Source organism: Lipophrys pholis, assembly GCF_963383615.2.
Source record: "Lipophrys pholis genome assembly, chromosome: 1".
NCBI lineage: Eukaryota > Metazoa > Chordata > Actinopteri > Blenniiformes > Blenniidae > Lipophrys > Lipophrys pholis.
The window spans coordinates 22,483,489-22,505,787 of NC_137635.1; the positions used below are offsets into that span (position 1 = coordinate 22,483,489).

At 46.5% G+C, this 22,299-nt stretch overlaps 1 protein-coding gene across 1 annotated transcript in view; it reads left to right on the forward strand.

Annotated features, from left to right (window-relative positions):
* Window positions 1-2,564: 2,564 nt before the first annotated feature.
* The window catches only part of jmjd1cb (jumonji domain containing 1Cb), a 148,788-nt gene continuing 129,053 nt past the window's right edge, over window positions 2,565-22,299 (forward strand). The window contains exon 1 of the mRNA XM_080461992.1: window positions 2,565-2,924. Coding sequence (XP_080318118.1) covers window positions 2,769-2,924 — 156 coding nt within the window. The 5' untranslated portion in view covers window positions 2,565-2,768. The remainder of the gene's footprint in view (window positions 2,925-22,299) is intronic.

Sequence of the window (22,299 nt, forward strand, 5' to 3'; positions counted from 1 at the left end):
AATAATAACAACAAAAAATAATAATATGATAATGATAATAATAATAATAATAATAATAATAATAATAATAATAATAATAATAATAAAATAATAATAATAATAATAATAATAATAATATAGAAACATCAACATTCAACAAGGTTGGTAAAAACCATGGCGACAGAATGTCAGACGTTGGAGGTGGTCGGCCTTTACAAACAGGAAGTTAGCAGTGTTTCTGCCGTCTACACAGACCATGTGTTTACAGCCTGGCCGAGAACCGTTGTCGTGTCAATGGACCCTCAAAATGCAACGAAAGTTTTACAATTTGAGTTGAAGATGTTGTGTAACGTAGCCTAAGATCCAAGAACAGCCGCTCTGTTGACGGTGCGTTTGGCTGTGAAGGAGTGTGTCCTCAGTTCTCCGTCTTCTGTCACTGAGAAGTGTGGCTGTGGAGGGTGGAGAGCAGGTGAGGTGTCTAACGATGTGTAACGTCAAAACTGGGGGCCGCAGTCTGAAAGGTGGGACGGTAGCTATATACTGATGTACCATGTTTAACAACCTTCCTGTGGGCTCTCCACTTGCAGGAAGGTTCTTAATGGGTCAATGTGATCTGGGTGACGGTGCTCAGACTGACACCCCCACCACCAGGAAACAGATAAGAGGGAGTTGATGGATGGATGGAGGGAGGGAGGGAGGGAGGGAGGGAGGGAGGGATGGATGTATGGATGGACTGATGGATGTATGGATGGATGTTTAACAATACAGTGTGACTTTCTTGTGTGAGCATCTTATTGCATCTGAAGTCAGTGTGAGAAATCATGTTATTCAGACTTCACTCCTTCTTTTCTTACGAGGAGACAAGGGCTCATCATCCTGCAATATCAAGTCAAGCCAAGCTCTTTATTCATCACACACAACAATTATACAAAATATAATGTGCAGTGAAATGCTTTAAGTACATGCTCCGCACCGAAACAACAGTTTCTATAGGATAGAAGAATAGAAAAAAACAAAAAACTACATTGTTCCATCCACTGCATCGACTCAGTAGATGCAGTGCTCGGTGCAGTGGACGGACAGGAGAGAATGAACTTTCTGAGGTAAATGGAAATATTCATGAGAAAACTGGTGATCTTGTTCCTTCGGTTTCTGTCCACAAAGACACCAGTTAATCATTTATTTCATTGGCGCTACTGTTGTTTACTCAGGGTGGTAAAATGAAGACCCTTCGTCCTCTGCAGCATGGTGTGCAGGATTTACGAGACAATTGTTGTCATACCCGATCACATGCTGTCAAAAATATGGAATTGGAACCAAAATATAAGATTAAGAAAATAAAAAAAACATTCTGACCTACATAGATGACCTTTGTTCCCAACGCTGCTCCTCCTGCACTCCAAGGGTTCAAATAATCTAAAGCTTGGTGCAAAATCAGTGTCCTCAATTTGTACAATGTCACTGTGAGATGCTTACTTTTACCTGTGCAGCATCACCACCCTGCACATTCTGCTGTTCATCCTGCTGTTTTAATTGCTGCTTTAATATTCATGCTGTTTTATATGTACAATACTGCCTTAACTCCGTCCCCAGAGACGTCTCACACTGTCCCTGCCTGCCGCTGTACAGAATAAGTAGATGTCATTTACTTTTTTTGCTCTTTTTAATGTGATGTACGTTTTTCTGATTCTGACTTATTTATTTTAGTTACTGAGGTTTCTCCGAATTTTGACTCTATCTTGAGTTTTTTAAATCAACATTTTTTTTAAACTTTTTTTTCTCAGAATTCAAGTTTAAATCTCAGATTGTTTCCTCAGAATTCTGAATATTAGTCAAAATCATTTATTTCCGTCAAATTCTGTCAGGTGTCCTTGTGTCTTTGTTTCACTGCATCCCGACCTGAAAGCCACTTCCTGTTTCATTCTAATTTTGACGTTTTTCTTGGATTTCTGAGATTACATTCTGAATTATGACTATTTCTTGGAATCCTGATTTTCAATCTCAGAATTTTTCTCCATTCTAAGACTAAAAGTCTCATAATCTTGGGATTAGAGTTGATATTTTATCTATTTTTCTCTCAGAATTCTGGCAGTTTGTTTAGAATTCAGATGATGTACATGAGTCCTGATGGAAGTTCCAAGAGTTCTATTAGTGTGTGTGTGTGTGTGTGTGTGTGTGTGTGTGTGTGTGTGTGTGTGTGTGTGTGTGTGTGTGTGTGTGTGTGTGTGTGTGTGTGTGTGTGTGTGTGTGTGTGATGGTAGTGGCTGTGTTGTGACCACAGTTGGCGCAGGGTTCCTTCAGACTGTGATTATTCAGGAACGCCGCCCTCGTGGTTTCAGTAGGTGGAGGTGATGATGAGGTGAAGCTGGATGAAGACCGAGCGCTGACAAACTCAGACCATCATAGTCTGGATTAATATTCCCGCGCCCACAGCTGTGCTAACGTTACAGTGTGGCACAAAGTAGTGCGGCTGGAGTTTGGACGGGCGGAGGGAGACGCGGTGCTGCGGCCCGTGAATGCCCGGGATGGAGCGGAGAGAGACGGAGTGGATGTGGCGGTGCTGCGGCTCGGAGCTCCGTGTTGTTCTGAGGAAAGAGACCGACGGTCGAGCGGGTGGAGACGGACGGCCGCTCGTTTAAAGCCCCGGCTCGCTTCTCAGCCTTTAGCAACGCTCTACTTTGTTCTTTCCTTTGTTCCGCGCTGAGTTAATGCCGTCAATGACAGGTCTGTGAGGCGTCGTAGTGGGAAGTTTTTCGCGGGGGGGTGGGTTCAGACCAGCGGAGGGGGCCATGGCAGTCGAGGCTCGGCCGGAGCTGGTCGGGAAGCGCTTCCTCTGTGTCGGCGGGGACGAGCCGCCGGAGATCGGGGACATCAGCCGGTGGCCGTGGAGGTCCGGGGTTATACGAGCCGTGAACCACCGTGACAACGACAGCTCGGAGCTGACGGTAAGGCGCGGAGCCGCGGCTCCATGCGGGGGGGATCTGCGGCTGCTGGGGCTCCGCCGGCCGCGGCGGAAGCTCCTCTCCGCGGCTCAGGACGGCTCCTCGCGCCGGCCTGGCCGCAGCGTGTCAGCCTATTGTTCACTGCGACGTGTCATTGGTCCGTGTGGAAGTTTGGAGAGTTTATAGCCCACAGAGGCAAGTTAATGCGGGGAGAGAGGCTGCAGCAGCGGGGGGGGGGGGGGGGGGGTCGTGGAGAGGAAACGGCTCCACACACTCCGGGTATTTACATGGAAATCACTGGGCTGACTGAGATGTGCATCCACCCTCCCATCCACCCTCCCAGCCTGTGATCAGGCTGGACTCTCTGTCTGGGAGAAGCTCAGAATCGATCAATGAGAACCAGCTGCTCTTCCTGGCGGCTCCTGTTGCATTGCCTCTAAAAAACACCGCATGTGCAGGAATTCGAGTCTCCAGCAAAGCCCAAAGCTTTAATCTGCTGTATACTGCAAATCAGCTGACGGAGGTGAGGGTAGCTTTCTAGATTTGACCTCGCCTGACAGCCTTAACGTCCAGCTAATCCACATTAACCCCTTGATTTTTGGGCGCAATCCCCGGGATTTGTGCGCACCGATGGGCCATGGAGCCCCGCGTCTGCTCCTGGTTTTCTACCGTCATTCAGCTCTCCTTCTGGGGTAGCAGGCGCAGGAATGCTCACGACTTGTAAATACACAAACCTGGCTCCATACACCCTCAACAATGGGCAGTTTGTCTGCAGAGGGAAGAGGACAACCATCAGTATTAAGAATCTACTGACTCCAGAATGGAAGCAGTATCCAGACCATAGAAAATGTTTTCCCCCGATCTTTCTTCCCTCTCTTATCTTGTGTTTTTAAGAAGAGGCATTTTCATAATGGGCTGACACGCCAAAAGAAGCAAACAATGAAATATTTGCCCTGACAAGCCCCTGCACAGTCCTGTCTGAGAGTACAGTGGCTGTTCCCTTTTCTTTTGTTCCGGCTCCTTCTCGCTGCAGATGCACATCAGTGGCCAGAAAGCGAGCACAGTTCACATTTGATGCTGCGGCGTGTTGTCTTTGTGTTTCTGAGCCGCTGAGCGAGGACAGCCAGTCCTCAGATGTTGCATCTTGCTGCAGATCTGGTCATGTGATGGTCTCGGAGCTCCACGCTCGGCTCATTCTTTGTGTCTGAATTAATTTGCGAGACATCTGCCACAGTTCAGCTCTTGTGTAATTTTGAAATGAGGAAAACTAGGCCATCATACACATGCGGGGTTTTTCCTCGCATGTCATCCATTGCCGTTGCTGATTTTCCAGGTGACCAGGCAGTGCACGGTGTCCCGGTGCTCCAGGTTCATGGCAGGAGGCACGGCTCCACCGATGGCTCGCTCAGGATTGCGCGTTACCTCGGCCACACCGAGGGCTGCGAGTGCTTGTTCGTATCACTCCACAAACATGTTCCCAGCCTCCTAATTCCCCCGTAGAGTGGCTGCGTGTGTGATGTGATTTAGACAGAGTAGTGTTCTGCTTTAATTCCTCACAATGGGCCGCAGTCTCATTAGCAAGGGGCTTAACTGGCCGGGTGAATACAGTGGAGACGGATTCCAGATTAGATTAGAAGAAGTGTGTCAAGCCAAGCTGTCAGGTCTTTGTCAAGTGTCTGTGGTCCGATAGGCCGGGCGTACAGGACGGAGACTTAGGGCTCACACGGGCTTATTGGTTCAGAGCCCTGCGTCTCAGGAGGAAAACAATTCAATTTCCTCAACACGCTCAATGTGAGCGTTTGTGGTAAACCATAGGAATGTCATGTTTCTTCACCACAGTCGGAATCTGCAGTTTGAAATGATAGTAAACAGAATACTTTGAGGATTTGGACCGGACCAAACCTTTTCTGAGAAATGGTGATGAGTGCTTTTTACACGCCGGGTGAAAATAAAGTGGGTATTTTCAGTTTCCCATTGTTGTGTGAGCCAGTTAACAAGTTGTACGCGGCGCACACGTCCTGGTTAATGTGTGCAGTCAACCAAGTTACTGTCCATTTGTTTTCAGAGGGTGATCGTGCACGCGTCAGCTGATCGGGGACAATTTGAGCTCTTTTTAAATGGATCACTGATTGGGAAATAGATCCAACAACCTCAGCTGCTGTTTCTTCCTAATGGCAGCGGCTGGACGCGGTGAACCACGACCCACAGCACCGTTAGTGCTGGCGTATAGTTCCACTCTTATTTCAGTTTTTTTAAGTACATTTCTGATGACGATAAATATCCTTCTAATGCAGTTCATCAGTAATGATTTGACCAATAAGATAAATGTCAGGTGGAAGTTATTTTGAATCAATTAGTTTCATTTACGGCCAAATTCAGTTAGTTTATTGATCAATTAGTAGCTTCAGTCATTATTTCTTACTTGTTGGTATAGATGATGTCATTTCTGTGTCAAACCATTCACTACTTAATTAACAGTAGAGAGGTTGACTGTTGGCACTGCGTCTTTACATCTCGTTGTTCTGCTGGAGGTTCCACCCCATGGCGCTCCTCTCGGGACCGCTGGTATGAATTGGAAGCTGAACCCACTGGTTCTTCATGGTTTGGCAGAGCCAGAACAGTTAATGGTTCTCGTGAATACGAGTGAATCAAAGCTTCTTCACTTGAGTTTGGAGTCCTGATGTCTGTGTGCTGGAGACGTTCCTTCAACACCAACCGGATTCAGACGACCCGGAAAAAACATTCAGAAAGGAGCCGTTTGAAACTAAAATCTAGAATTGGTACCTTAAGAGGCAGTGGAGGCCCAGAGGCTAGACGAGAGAGAGGGGCTTGGAATCAGAAGTTTACAAGTTTGATCCCCACTTTGGACAGAGCACCACCCGTGACCCCCATCAGCTCCCTGGAGCGCCGTAATGTGGCTGCACCTCCACCTCCGAGGAACAAGATTTTCTTCAAGGTTGATAAAGTATGATTACTTAGTTTAGACTAGTGGTGGGAGGCTGCATGACAGTTCATTGAATTAAACATATATTTAATACATTTAAATTAAATAATGCTAATAACCCTGCTGTGCACAGCACCGGACGAGCCCGACCGCACTTCCACGCCCCGTTGACATTTCAAGTTAAAACCAAGGACTTGTCTGTGTTGGAGGCCAGTTGATACGACAACAGTGCTTTTTGAAACTTTTTCTAAATTGTTTCTAAGGTGGAGCTTTTTGGACTCGGTCTTTGCGAGCAGGGAAAATGCAACTTTTCAGAAACGCTGCTGCTGCGCTTGTGCACTAGAACGTCCGTGTTCTCCTATTGTTCATGTTTAGAGCTCATTGTTCTTCTGCTGTGTGTGTGTGTGTGTGTGTGTGTGTGTGTGTGTGTGTGTGTGTGTGTGTGTGTGTGTGTGTGTGTGTTTTCAGTACTAAAACTAACAACAGCACCAACTAGTGGACCAACATGGAAACTACATTGTTTTCAGCATTTCTGCTGTTTCCGTGGAAACAGACATGGTTTTCAAAATGCTGCAGTGTAAACACAAAAGTGCTCTGAAATGAAAAACTGATGCATTTGGACTTGACACGTTGTGCAAACTGGGCCTGAATGAGCCGGGCCTGTGACGAGGTCCGAGAAGCTCCAGAGGCTTTCAGTCAGAGGAGAAGGTATTCAGAGAGCAGCTCGTGAGCTCCTCTGCCTTGGTCCTGGAGGGACCCGGTTTGGAGGAGAGCGCCGAAACAATTCAGGCCAGATGAGTTCAGATGGAAACATGATGAACATGAAGAGGGAGGATTACAGATGTGCAACGGTGACATACTGAGCCATGTAGCTCCGCCCACCACTGAGCAGCTGAACCCTGCAGCTCCGCACTGCCCCATGAATGGAAGTGTGTGTGTGTGTGTGTGTGTGTGTGTGTGTGTGTGTGTGTGTGTGTGTGTGTGTGTGTGTGTGTGTGTGTGTGTGTGTGTGTGTGTGTGTGTGTGTGTGTGTGTGTGTGTGTGTGTGTGTGTGTGTGTGTGTGTGTGTGTGTGTGTGTGTGTGGCCAAGAACTTTCCTCATACACAGCCTGTGCCTGTCTGTTGTAGAGCTCTGTTTCATTCTGTGTGTGTGTATGTTCAGGGACCCAGGGTCCATGTTTGTTGGACTATATATATATATATATAGACATCTCGTGTGTTTATTGAGATGTGTGTGTATATATATATATAGACATCTCAATAAACACACGAGATGTCTGCTTTTGTCCAATTCTTAGATGAAGGACTAACCGGGCTCCTTTAGTGTGTCAATGTGGCTTCAGTCTGCTGTGATGCTGCAGATTTGTTGCTTTGCAAAAGCAGCATCGGTGTTCGCTGTGAAATCTGTCAGATGGTTTAAAGACACATGTCCGACCAGGCACATGATAATTTCTAACAATTGGTGACACGAGGTCAATAAACCACATTTCAGCCCTTTTTAAAAAGCTCAAAACACGTAACAGTGAAGCTCTCAAATGTCTGGATTGAAATCCAGTGAGCTTAAATCAGTTATTCACTGAGATCTTAAATGTGAGCTGCTCTGGGTAAATAATCTGTTAGGGTTTGACCCCAGGTTAAAGATGACGGTTTGCCGCCCCAGGCTGTATTAGACAGTGTCAGACTGTCAGGATCCACAGTGTGACGGAGGCTGGAGCATAGGGACAGGCGCTCTGGAGTTCTGGAGTTCTGGAGCTGTTTCATGGTTTGCAGCGCGCTAACGGCTGCAACATGACGCTTCAGGACGAACGCATTGTTCCCGACAGCCGATGTGTTCTCCTGGCTTCAGCCTCCGTCTGCTCGCTGTGGAGCTGCTGTGAAGAACACGTTGAACTCCAGTTAAAAGTGGAGCGTTGTCTGGTGAGCGAGACGTCTTTATTTATCAGGCTGCAGTCCTGCGGAGGGTGTCCAGGCTGGCTGCTGAAACCAGATCCACGCAGCGCTCCTGGTGTGTTTTCTGGTGCCTCAGGAAACAAAACGAAACCTGAAGCCAGGATGGGCTGGCTGCGTGTTCCCTTCCCCCAACGCTGTTCCACATCGCACTGCTCCATGCAGCAGTCATAAAGGCTCCTATAGGCTTCCACATAACCCTGGGAATACATTAGAGCCCACTGCTCAACAGCTGCGGCGGATCGTCCTGCTGCACAGTCACTGTGCCGTGTACTTCTACTGGAATTAGTGTGCAACACACACACACACACACACACACACACACACACACACACACACACACACGTTCATATAAATGTCCCTGTAATTTCTACACCTGATCAGATTAACTTTCAGAAATGAATCTGTAATCCTTGGATTTAATGGCTCTAGTATTGGCTTCACATGATCTTGGAGGACAAAACATATTTAGATGTATAACCCCACATCTCATCGTGACAAATGACAACTACATCCTTCAAACTAATTTGTTCATTTCTTCTTAATAGCACTGCGTGTTTAATTCCTTCCCGAATTGCCTCCTCAATCGCAGCCACACAGCAGTGCTTGGGGGCACCAGTGCATATTTTTGGGACTCTGGGAGGAAACCGGAGAACTCAGAGGGAACATGCAAACTCCACACAGAAAGGCCTCGGGCCATATTTGAACCCACGACCTTCTCGCTGTGAGACGATAGTGCAAACCACTGCACCACCATGCGGCCAAAGACTGACATTTTGTCATTTTCCCACCATGCATTGCAGTCCTGTTGTCCTGGTGGAAGTGTTAAATGTTGGCAGCGTCATAGCAGACCCTCCTCAGCGCCACTCTTTGGCCCATTTCCACTAGTGCATACTCGGCCCAACTCGACTTGACCTGGTTTCATTTTTTTTTCATGACCATACGGTACCACCGCGGAGCTTTACTAATGTGCACAAGTAATCACCCCTGGTAGAATCTGTATCTCCTGATGCGGCGCGAACATGCATTGGATATCAGCTCAAATAATAAAGTAAATAGTATATATGATATATTTCTTAATAATGAATATTACAAAATGTGCATTGTTACGATCATGCTTTATTGTCAAGATGTGCTTCACTGTGGTGTTTCGGTTTAGCTGGTGCCCCTGTTAACTGGTGACTTCTGCCAGCGGCCGTTAGCAGCAGCTGATGTTAAAATAAGAGAGACTAAAGCTGCAGTTCCACTGCAGTACGTGGCGAAGCGGGTAGGGAGGCTACAGTACTGCAAAGCGTACCCAGGCCCAACTCTGTCAAAGTACAGTGAAGATGTAGGCAGGGTTGAGAAGTACTCGGAGACGAGTCCAGCGAAGAACATGGAAGCTGCTGGGGGACGTCCTAGTTGTTCTCTGTGACTCAGGTTAAACTTTGTCATTGCAGCGGCCAGCTCCTGCTGAATCTCCTGGGAGGAGGAGCTCCTGCTGAATCTCCTCCTGTTCCTGAGAGGAACGTCTGTACCTCGTTAAAAGACGCCATGTTGTGTCGCGCCGACGTTTCAATAAACCAGTTAACTAAACAACCAGTGAGCACAAAGCAGTGAAGGTAAACAACAACGGAGGTTTAAGGCGGTGAAATATTTAAATATTGTGGACAAGTCCAGAGTGACGATCCTCACGACCAATCAGCAGACGGCTGCGTTGTAGCTCCTCCTCCTCACAGACCCGTTCCTCACTGCTCGGTACCTCAACGGAGGGGGAGCGGAAAATCGGACCCGGCGGTCGCAGGTTCTTTCCGTACCTTCCACAACTTTTTAGTCGGACCGCGCGAAACCCCGTCATGTCCCGCCCCGCGGCGCTCCGCGACAGGAAGTGCGGTGGAAGTGCGACTAAGCGGTACATTAGTTTAATGGATATGTGGTAAAACCACGTTCACCAGGACAGCTGCGGATTTTGGTCAGTTTTTAACTTCTGCTCTGACGAGGGACGCTGGAGGAAGCCGGTCACCAGTTAACAGGGAAACCATTTAATCCAAAACACCGGTGCTCTCTGTGGCGCGGAGACCTCTTGATACTCGTAGCGGGTCGCTCTGTGGAGCTCCTGAATCGTCTGGTTGCACCAGATAAAGAAACGTCTGCAGCTCGTCGCTGCTCTTTGTTTGGCAGCGTTCTGGTTGTGGTCGGGCTTTAAAAATGGCGGCTGAACGAGACGCTCTCCTGACTCATCTGTGTCGTCACACGCCGGCCAATCAGTGGCTGCCGTCTGCCGACATCACATTGTCTACTGGCCACAGCTCTTTGGGAACCTCGGCGGGGGGAGGAACCAGGAAAGCACCTGGTACCAGGTAAGTACCAGGTTCCAGCATGTAGTAGAGCTGATTAGGGACTGTGGGAAAACGCCATTTGACTGCGCATCAGCAGCTGCTTGCCACGTCCTCTACTCTCAGTGGGTACACCGGTGAGGGGACAGCATCTCTGTCTCCATGGTAACCAGCATGTTTGACCAGAGCCAGAGCGGTCTTGTTATGGTTAGTAGATGAATCCAGACCTCAGTCAGCATCAGACATGTAGCTGGTGTTTCATCCAGCGCTTGGCAGGCTCTGTGAAAAGTCTGCGAAAGGCAGACGGACAGACAGACTGTCCTGGATGTGGGACGAGTAGACCTCAGCCTCTCCATCACACTGCAGGATCTGCCTCCACTCCTCTGAATCATCAGTAACATTCACCGCTTCTCCTCTCATGCTTTGGTTGTGTTGCTGGTCAAAGTGTGTGAAGAGCTCCCTGCAGTATTGATGCTTTTCACTAAGAACACTTTAAGACTGGGATTATATTGAGATAGGTGCTGCTGCCATGTTTGTCCTGTTTGCTTCAGTAAAGCGTCTCTGCATGATACTGGATTTCTGTGCGTTGACTTATTTTGCTGCCGTTTCTGATTTGACGGAGTACTCAGTACGTCTCAGGTCAAAGTTAGCAGTGTGTTTAATATGGACGTAACAAGCGGTGGAGTACACGATCAAACCCCTCAATGAGCCGTCATGACGAGAAGAGGCAGAATAAGTCATTAGTTCACCAAAAAATGTATTTTATTAGTGTATCAGCAGAAACATAACGTTGCACAGTGTAGTAATGCTGAGGATTGTCAGGATACGATGCGCACATCTGTGCTTTGGGATTGGTGCTTCCAACACTCTTTCTCCACTGGGACTCTGTTTTAACTCGCTTATAATCACAGTGTCCTCAGCAGTGTTTCAGCTTGTTGACGTTTGTGTGTCTGACTTGTGTCCTGTTAAATACATTCATGATATATCGTCCAGCCTGGGAAAGTAGGGCCTGACAACAAATCTTAGATCTAGAATGATCACAATATCAATATTGACAATAAAGAGTGAACTGTGATATTTCCCCCGGCTAGCTCAGTTGGTAGAGCATCAGACTCACAATCTCAGGGGTAGTGGGTTCGTGTCCCACGCCGGGCGTCACCTTCCCGTGGGCTCATCACCTGCAGGAAGGTTCTTAATCGGTGCATTGTGATCTGGGTGACAGACGGTGCTCAGACTGTCACCCCCGCAACCCGGAAATGGATAAGCGGAAGAGAATGAATGAATGAATAAATGTGATCTTTGATGTCTCCATGTACTGTACATTCGTGCTCTGCAAATTCAAAGGGCAGAATTTTATATGTTAAGGATGATTTAGTGCAATAATTTACAATAAATGGAAAATAGCTGAAACAACCAGATAGAAGGTTCTGGTTCCAGCGGGTGTCAATGGGGAAGAAGAGGAAGAGCACGCTTATTGACATGAGCATCGTCCACTCTGTTTGTATTTGATGCAAATCAACACTATTGCCCCTGCGCCTGATATCGTGCAGCTCTGTTGGAAAGCTTCAGACGCTGGGATATAGGTGGACCTTACCGGGGCGACGGCTGGCGCTCCTAGAATCTATTAGGAGCTGAGTCATTGCAGCTGAAGCACATTAGTTTAAAAGGTTGACTCTGTACACTGATGTTCCCGGGCCAAACGTGTGTTTTATATGGACAAGCTCCTCTTCTGGAGTTGTGTCGTCTTGGTGACCAAAGTAAACAAAGGTTACTGCACAGCCCAGTTCCAGTTGAAATAGTACTTACATGAGGCCTGAGGAGTGGACGCCATGAAGCAGACTGCTGGACCCGACGTTTCCCTGTCCTCCACAGGCCCCTGCAGGCTGGCAGGTGGCCTCACACCCTGAGCTGGAACTAAAACATCTTGATTTGCCTTCATGAAACCTCCACAGTGATCGCTGGTCAGGTTTCATGGGATGGTCCAAAGCTTCCTGTTGACCAGGTGAGCCCTTGGAGAAGTGTGGTCTGGTTCTGGAGGGTCACAGAGCTTCTGAGGTTCTTCTTCTTCTCATCCAATAAACAAATGGAAACTTTTGCTTTAGTTCTATCCACTATGAAACTCCTCCAAGCATGGAGCAACTTCACCTTGTTGCTGAACACGTGTCCTTCCACCTTCGGGTCACAACCTGGTCGGTCCACATCACTGGGTGTGAGTGACCTGGTGATCCGTCTGGAGATATCCCCCCTGTTCCCCCACCCTCACCCCATTTCTCATTTCCTCACAGCTTCACTTCCTCCTGGCGTGTCTCCCACATCCATTACATTCAAACAGGGTGGCACTGTGGACCTCACCGTGTCTTTTTAAGAAACAGGACATGACACACGTCATGGTTTAACACACCGGGTCAATGACACAAGTTGATATGAATGTGAAATCATCTCTTCAGCTCCCAGGATGCTGATCCTGATTGTCTTGGTCATGGATCATTTGGATACTTTAAATATCTGTTTGTACAGATGTGTGCCTTGATCCTGACCCGAGTCTCGGCTTTCAGGTGATCTCACATGTTATGTTCTTTAAATCTCACTCACATGCAGCCTGGCCTGTGGTTCTGCTGCATGACTCACAGGCTGGCATTCACACATTACAGAGGGAGAGAGAGAGAGAGAGAGAGAGAGAGCTATTTAAAAAATGAAGAGAGAGAGAGAGCGTGCAGAGAGTGGTTTTCCAGCCAGGCTTTCTGGCAGAGAGGGAACGAGAGAGCGGAGGAGGGGAGAGAGAGAGAGAGAGAGCTTTCTTTCTCCTCTGTCTGGCCTCTCTCCCATAGCAACAGCAGCTTAGCCACGTGAACGCCAGTTCCTTTGAGTTCACCCACTGCACAGAACTTAACTCCTTCAGCTCCAGACAACACACACACACACACACACACACACACACACACACACACACACACACACACACACACACACACACACACACACACACACACACACACACACACACACACACACACACACACACACACACACACACACTATCTGAGCTCACCATCTAAAGTCTTTTCATGTCTTTCGACAGCAGCAACTTCTGAAATAAGAAGAGAATTGAAAGGATTGTAGTTCAGGGAACAGAGAAAGGGAACCATACGAGGATTTCTTCAGTGAGAGAGTAGAGTTGTAGAAAGCTCATAGAGCATCACAAAATGTTTTCCTCCTCTAGGTTTACTATGTAGCTGCTCTACAGGTTCTACCTGCAGCTGAACATGTCGACATGTTTCAGTTAAAGTCCAACAGCAGAAAAACAATCTGGCACCTTCACCCAAACCCCGTTAGAGCAGGTCAGTGACGGTGTGACTGCTTGATTCACTCCATCACACACATTGTAGATCCTGCATTGTTGAAAGAACACACTGGGCTCCAGCTGGGCGCTATCCACATTCTGATACCGTTAAACCTTGCCCACATTTTCCCAGAGTACATGGTATTACCGGGACTAATTAAAACACGTTTCCTCATTCAAACATAAGTATCTCTTTATAGCAATATAAGTCATCCCATTATAAGGTGAAACGTTTCACCATATAACACAATTGTGTATTGTTATGTTATTATATGAAATGTCCTTTTGGCAAAAAATCACTTTTTTCTATTAAGAGATAAGACGGAGCCCTTTCCTCTCACTCCTCTTATATTATTATATTACTCACAAGTGTGTGACCTGACCTGATTTAAAGCATCCTGAGAACCAAATAGTATAACGGTAGTTTCTACAGAGCTAAGACGGGAAAAGTGAATAAATAAATAAATCAGTAGTGCCGGTGCACATGAGAAACACGACTCCATTCATGAGAGCCGGGCTCATAGTCGGCTGATAACAAATTGATGTCTGCTAACTGTTCTGAGACTCTGCTGATAGTCTGGATTCAGCTTTCTCTTTGTGCCATTCACGCTTCCACTGCCAGCTGTGTGAAGAGGCCTGCACAATATTACGGCAGAGTGTGAGGACACGCTTTGTGTTTTTGTCTTTGGTCGTGCACTGCTTTTGTAACAGCCAAGTTAAGGTTGTGGCCCAAACAGTCGAGCCTCGGCAATGAAGGGACATGCAGCGTGTTCCACGGTTACAACCCAGAGTTTATTCTCAGAGTTGCCAGTCCTGAGCGCAGCAGCCAGATAGTCCGCTGTACAGCTTTCAGAAAAATTAGTTGTCTGGAGACATTTGGATTCAGTTTTCCACTCGGGTGTAACGGTGTGGACAGTCAGCTTGCCATCTCGCCTTCTCACTTCTGAGCAGTAACGCCACAATGTCACATTCAAACACTTTAACTCTCATCTCCACAAACAACAGTGAAGAGAAACATTAGAGCCCACTGAGTTTTAAAGAACATTAAATTGAACCATCAACCACACACACATGACCAACACTCATTATTTAGGCAGTAAAGAAGTTCTATTTACCAATATAGCCGGCCCCTATAAGCCTATATCCCTTTTCAAAATGACTGTAATGGAACTGATACCCTTGCTATTCTTGGGTAGCGCAGAATACCTTGTTACCGTATTATCACTGGATCCAAACCCTGTGGGATGGTGCTCAGAAACTCTGGGAGACCAGACTTATTGGATCAATCCCTTTACACCAGGGGTGCTCACACTTTTTCAGCATGCGAGCTACTTATAAAATGATCAAGTCAAAATGATCTACCTACTACAAAAATGCAAAACATATTTATTTCTTGCTTGTTAGTTTTGCCCTATGGTGCAGTGCGCCCTATGTGTGTGTTGTTGTTGTAAAGCGGACGTAGTAGGGAACACCATGAGAACGTTAAAGGGGGAAGTGTGGGCGTGGATTATATATAAATGAACGGGTATGTGCGTTATGCAGAACATCGTTGTTTTAACAACCCTGAAAATGGCGAAGAGACACGCTTATGAAGCACAGTTTAAACTGAAGGCCATCAGCTACGCGGAGGAACATGGAAATCGAGCAGCCACGAGAGAATTTAAGATTAATGAATCGATGGTTCGCAAGTGGAGGAAGCTGGAAAACGAGCTCCGACAGGTGAAGAAGACGCAGCTGAGTTTCCGCGGACATAAGGCGAGGTGGCCCGAGTTGGAGGAAAGACTCGAGCAGTGGATCATCGCACAAAGAACGAGTGGGAGAAGCGTTTCGACGGTCACCATTCGACTAAAAGCAGTAACGCTAGCAGAAGAAATGAAAATTCTCGGAACTCCAACCGCTGGACATTGGTGTGAACCGGCCGTTCAAAGTAAGGCTGCGAGCGGCGTGGGAGCGATGGATGACCGATGGAGACCACCGTTTCACTAAGAGTGGAAGGCAGCGCCGGGCGAGTTACACCACAATTTGCAAATGGATTGTAGATGCTTGGGCTAGCGTGTCTGCTGGCACTGTTGTTCGAGCTTTCGCAAAAGCCGGCATCATTTCCAAGGAGCCGCACGGCACGGAAAGTGACTCTGACAGTGAAGAAAATGAACCTGGTATGTTTGATGGAGATTTAGCGCAGCTGTTCAATTCAAAAACAGAGGACGAGGAGTTCGATGGGTTTGATTGATGACGATTACAGGTAAAAAAAATGTTAGTACTTTGTAATCAATACTTAAATAAAGCACAACCAAACTCAGTTTTGCTCCCGCTCTATTTTTAAATACGCACACTTGTATGCTTGTGTGTGTGTGTGTTGTTGTAATGCGGACACCATGAGAACGTTAAAGGGGGGAAGTGTGGGCATGGAACCCGCGCCCTATGAGCGTATGTAATGCGATCTACCAATACTACCTTCGCGATCGACCGGTCGATCGCGATCGACGTATTGAGCACCCCTGCTTTACACAAAAGCCTGTAAGTATGATGTCATAGGGTGAGCTAAATAATGTCCAGATGAAAGTTTGGACTTTCAAACAGCTCAGACATCGGAAAATGTCTGCTGGTTGAAAAATGTTGGTTTGAATAAGCGACTGAACATTTGTGCTGACTGTGTGGGATGTTTGTCTGTTAAATGAATCAATCCTCTGATTTTACTGGGTCAGAATTTAAAGATAATGAAAAGAATACCTATTTTGATCCTAATAGAAATTGTGAAAAATGATTAAAAGTGTGCAAATCCTAGCTGTCATACTGGATGAAAACCTACTAACTAGAGCTGGGCAAGTTAATGCATTATTATCGTGTTAATTAATTAATTAATTCTGCAAAGTATTTAATTGCACCTTAAAGTTCTTGTCATTTTGAAAACTTGTTGCTCACTGGCTCTGAATACACATACATGGGTGGGATGACTGGATGATGACAGGATTGGGATGTCCGTCATCACGCTCCTCAGCCAATGAGAGCATTTGTGTGGGCTCATACCAACCGGGACAGAAAGTGGACAAAGGTCCCGCACTCTTTCATGGACCTTTCCACTATAGATCTCGTCCACATGGCAGAGCTGATGGAACCACTGCAAAGCTGCTGACTTTTCTGATCACCACAATACTTTGAGTCTGAATTATCACTTAAACGTTTTACACGCCGTTAATAGCACCAAGTCACCGGCCCGAACAAGCAGTGGAGGGAGGCTGCGGCGTGGAGGACAATCAAGACGGGCTAACAAATGCCATGGCGGCGTGGATAGCTACAAGCTGCTCACACTGGAGACGCCAAGGGCGTCGCGGGCTCTCATTAGAGACCTGGGAGTTGGAGTTATATTGATGAACGGTGGGAGCTGCGTTCACATGCTCTGATACAGGCGCAGAACATTGACCAGCAGAACCTCTTCACCTCATTCCTACTGAACATAGACGCTTTATACAACCTCCCAATTAAAGGAAAATGTTCCAGCTGGTACCTGTTCAGTAAAGAAAAGTAAAACAGATTTAGAAATGTTGACTTGCTGTTGCTCTGAAGGTTCCTGTTCTATTGTTATGATAGGATCTGGACTCTCAAGGCAACATGTTTTCTATAATACTTGATAAAACGTTAATGTCCGAGCAGTGGCAAATAGCTTTAGTATTTTTATTTCATTTGATTGCATTAATGTTTAAGTAGAGATTCACCTGCTAGACTGTGAAGGGAATATTGCTGATAAAAAGCTGTTTACAAACCACATGTTACTGCACTTTTTCCATCTAACTGTACTTTTGAAATAAAAGTTAGCAATACAGTATTTTTGAATATATGTTTGGAATTTGTGCATAACAATGCAATGAATCGTGGTTTTAATCGTGGCCCAGCACTATTAGTAACATGAGTTAATCCAGAAAATCTGACCTGGATTCAAGGAGAAGCTCACTTTAAACCACGTGGGAGTGATCAGGAGTTCATCCTGTCACAATCAATACAGCTTGGTCACTTTGTCAACACTAAAATCCAACCTGCTGCAGGTTCCCAGCGAAGCAAAGTCAGGAGATCCAAGAAGATACGAGGAGACGGCAGGTGCAGGTAACAAAAGGAAAACGTTTCTGCTCAGAGATTACTGACATAATACTTGAAGAGCATTAGGCCGTGAGTGGAACCTCGGAGGTTCTTGTAGGACTTCGGAGCCGGGTACAGGGTACAAGGTGTGGATCCGAGTACAAGGCCCAGGCACAGGGTGTAATGTACAGTGTGTATGGGGCAGAGGACAGGGTACAAGGTACCGTACATAGGGTACACGTCATGGGGTACAGGGTAGTACAGGGCCAGGTACAGGGTACGTGTCCACGTTACAGGGTACAGGGTAGTACAAGGCCAGGTACAGAGTACGTGTCCAGGGTACAGGATGGAGTGGTGTAGAGCAGAATGACATGGACAGACAGTGTAAGGATTGTTGACTGTTGGGTTTCCTGACTCCACTGCTCAGCTTCAGCCAGTCACAAACAGAAAAGCCCCGCCTCTCTTCCAGTCACACCAACCCAGGGTGTCAGACTCGTCTCAGTAACCTGTGAAAAACAAGTTCTCCACATAAAGAGGAAAAATTCAGTGGAATGTACCAAAGAAACGTCTGTTCTTTGATTGGTCTTGACTCTGTCTTTGATTAATGATTAATGTTGGTGCATTTTAGGGAAAATCAGCTGAAACAGTTGAAATAATTTTCTCTGGTTGAGATGAATGTGTGTTTGTGGCCCTGGATCTGTAGTGAGTAATGCGTAGGGATGGGTACCAGATTCAGTATCTCTATAGGTACCGACCAAATTCTGTCGACACTACCGAGTACTGATTCACGTGAAATCAAACGGCCAGACACGAACACAGCATTACATGCATAAGAGCGTAATGAGGGAACGGAGCGAGCCTGGCTGATGGCGAGCGCTCAGAAGTACGCCTCCTCTTCTCAAGATGCGATGCCGATTACGCTCGCTGAAATATTTGTGAGGTGAAGTGTGAGGTCAGCGGAGGAAAGCCTCTAATCTGAGGAAGCTCCTGGTGAAGCACTAAATATTCCTCAAGGCTGAAGAGAATGCTCATTTGTTTTCAACTTCTTTGCCTCTATGGAGCCTCATCACACAAAGTGTCCAGAGGGGAAAGGAGTAGGAGGATGTGGAGCTGGTTTTAATGTGCGCATTATTCGGAAAAATCACTGCGGAGTTGTAGTTCAGAGTTTTCATGTTGAAGTTTGTGAAACAACTGCAACGTTACAATACAAAGAGTTGGATGTTGTTTTGATATGTTTGTTAAAGTTTATATATTGAGAAATAAATGTTAAAGTAATAGTGTTTGAGATTTTATTATTGAACAAATTAACATTTATTATCACATAAACACAAACAAAATTACTGAAAATTGGTACCGTTGAGAATTGGTACCGGTTATCAGTACCGTATCGGTTCGCATATGAAAGGTACCCATCCTTAGTGGTGCTACACCAGGACCGGACCTTATGTTGAGGACCAGACCCTGGCTGACGGTCTTTGTGTTCAGGACCAGACCCTGGCTGACGGTCTTTGTGTTCAGGACCAGACCCTGGCTGAGGGTCTCTGTGTTCAGGACCAGACCCTCGCTCAGGGTTTGTTTTTGTTTGGGAAAATGTTGGCGGCACACAGATGGCAGCATTTTGTATTTTTACAATTATTGTTCACAGAGAAAAGAGAAACTTTGAAAATGTTGTAGTTTCCATGCCAGGCCACCAGTTGGTGCTGTGGTTGTGTAATGTTGCTACTCTTGCATGTGAATCCTTGTACTTCTAAATATTGAGGCAGTAGTGTATTTAAAGTGAAAACACAGGGGCCTTGACTGCTTAGTTAACACAGTTTGACCCGACTGATTTCTTCAGTGGTACCAATGTCTGTGGACAGATGACAACACTGCCACCCAGTGGTGGAAGTGAGGCTCTGGTATTGCGGCTGCGTCTTTGTATGAGTGGAGCTGTTGCATGTGTGGTGTGCACGTACGGGAGTGATCTGACTCTCAGTAATGAGATTTCTGGTGTAACTCGTATGTGATTGACTGATCTTTCATGTGTTGTGTTCAGTGCAGTGGCTGCTGGATGTTTTAACCTTGAGAGTGTTCAGCTCTGCACAGAGGCTGACGTGTCGCCGCTGGAATGTGAATTGTAATTAAACAAGTTAATTCTTGTTACCTGTGAGAGGAAACGACTGCTGCTCTACTCATTCTGTCGCGTGTGCGTGCGTGCGTGCGTGCGTGCGTGCGTGCGTGCGTGCGTGCGTGCGTGCGTGCGTGCGTGCGTGCGTGGAATCAGCTGCATTATGAGGACATTACATATGAATGAAGCCTGACCCCAACATGCGGTGACGCTCTCCAGAAAACGGAGTTTCATTTCAGCGTTCCAACACTGTATACTTGTCCTTTTCTTTTTTTTCTCTTCAGAATTTATTTGGAAATTTCTGAACATAAAGAACAAGAGCAAAATGAAACAAAAAGACTCAGACGTGTGGTTAAACACCTGGAAAATCGGTGCTCGGTGCCATGGTACAAAGAGTGAGTATAATTGTTGTTCACAGGGTCAGAATGTCTGTGGTCATCCTCCACTTTAATGAGGAAGCTGAGAAATGGTTCCTAGATTGCAGGAAAGTTTTTTTATAGAACAAGTCCGTTGAAATCGAAGTCTTTCCATCCCGATAGATAAAAGCATTTCCACAATCCATGTTTGAGAAGGAGGGGCTGAAGGAGACTCCTGCTGAGGCTGTCAGCTGTTATCATGCCACAGATCTTTGTGCAGGTTTGGAGAGACTACAAGCTCTGCATCTGGATGAAACACTGTGGAATCAAAATCAAAGACTAAACTAGAAAGCAGTGATATTGTGCCTCTGACACTTTGCATCTGGATGGTCGAGCTTATGTAGTCGTAAGCTGGAGCAATGCAAAGCATGAACACTGTTAAACTGAACGTCTGCTGTTGATCCAGCCAGCCTGAATCACACACTTCTTCCAGATATCTCAACAGATATCTGTGTTTCTTTTCTTATTTTTTAACTTCAGCCTGCTTCCTTATAGAATTGTTTGTCTGACTTGAGTCTATCTGGTTTCATTTCAGGGCCACATTCAACCAGAGACCCAGTATGACCAGTAGCATGCAGTGGTGTTTCAGCCAGGGCCAGCAGTAACAAAATCAAAAAACGTATTGTGATACAGTCAGTGCAGCAGCAGCACATCATGTTCTACAGTAAAAACACAATCCGGATCCAATGTCAGGCCTCTATTATGCATCAGTACTTTATCAATTCCAACATGACAGCTGATCAACAAGCACAACACATCAAGACTCCACTGAGCAGCATCGCCATCACATCGTCTTCCAGTGGTTCCCACAGGTTTGCACAGAGACGGGTGGGGGTGGGGGCGGGGGCGGGGGGGGTACTAGCGTCTGACGGGGGTTCAGACTGCGAGTCTCGTGCACTGCGGTCATGCATGCTCGCTCGTCTGTCTGTGTGAGTGACAATAACATAGAAAGAGGCGATGCGGAGATGAATGAACGCAGCGATATTGCCTTGGTTGAACCAAAACCTGACATCATTTAATGGTGGCGGGCCGCTACCATTGTATGGGAAACACCACTTTACAATCAATACCAAATACCAACTGCAGCGCCAATCTAAACCACAGGAAGTTAAAAAATAAAACTAGCACTCACCATCACTGGTAGATGAAATCCATCCTGCCATCCTTTTTGATGAACATGACCAGCGGAACAGCTTCTGGAGCTTTAGTGAAGAGTCACCATGACCAGCAGAACAGCTTCTGGAGCTTTAGTGAAGAGTCAACATGACCAGCAGAACAGCTTCTGGAGCTTTAGTGAAGAGTCAACATGACCAGCAGAACAGCTTCTGGAGCTGTACTGAAGAGTCACCATGACCAGCAGAACAGCTTCTGGAGCTGTACTGAAGAGTCACCATGACCAGCAGAACAGCTTCTGGAGCTGTACTGAAGAGTCACCATGACCAGCAGAACAGCTTCTGGAGCTGTATTGAAGAGTCACCATGACCAGCAGAACAGCTTCTGGAGCTGTATTGAAGAGTCACCATGACCAGCAGAACAGCTTCTGGAGCTTTAGTGAAGAGTCAACATGACCAGCAGAACAGCTTCTGGAGCTTTAGTGAAGAGTCAACATGACCAGCAGAACAGCTTCTGGAGCTTTAGTGAAGAGTCACCATGACCAGCAGAACAGCTTCTGGAGCTTTAGTGAAGAGTCAACATGACCAGCAGAACAGCTTCTGGAGCTTTAGTGAAGAGTCAACATGACCAGCAGAACAGCTTCTGGAGCTTTAGTGAAGAGTCAACATGACCAGCAGAACAGCTTCTGGAGCTTTAGTGAAGAGTCAACATGACCAGCAGAACAGCTTCTGGAGCTGTACTGAAGAGTCAACATGACCAGCAGAACAGCTTCTGGAGCTTTAGTGAAGAGTCAACATGACCAGCAGAACAGCTTCTGGAGCTTTAGTGAAGAGTCAACATGACCAGCAGAACAGCTTCTGGAGCTTTAGTGAAGAGTCACCATGACCAGCAGAACAGCTTCTGGAGCTTTAGTGAAAAGTCAACATGACCAGCAGAACAGCTTCTGGAGCTGTACTGAAGAGTCACCATGACCAGCAGAACAGCTTCTGGAGCTTTAGTGAAAAGTCAACATGACCAGCAGAACAGCTTCTGGAGCTTTAGTGAAGGGTCAACATGACCAGCAGAACAGCTTCTGGAGCTGTACTGAAGAGTCAACATGACCAGCAGAACAGCTTCTGGAGCTTT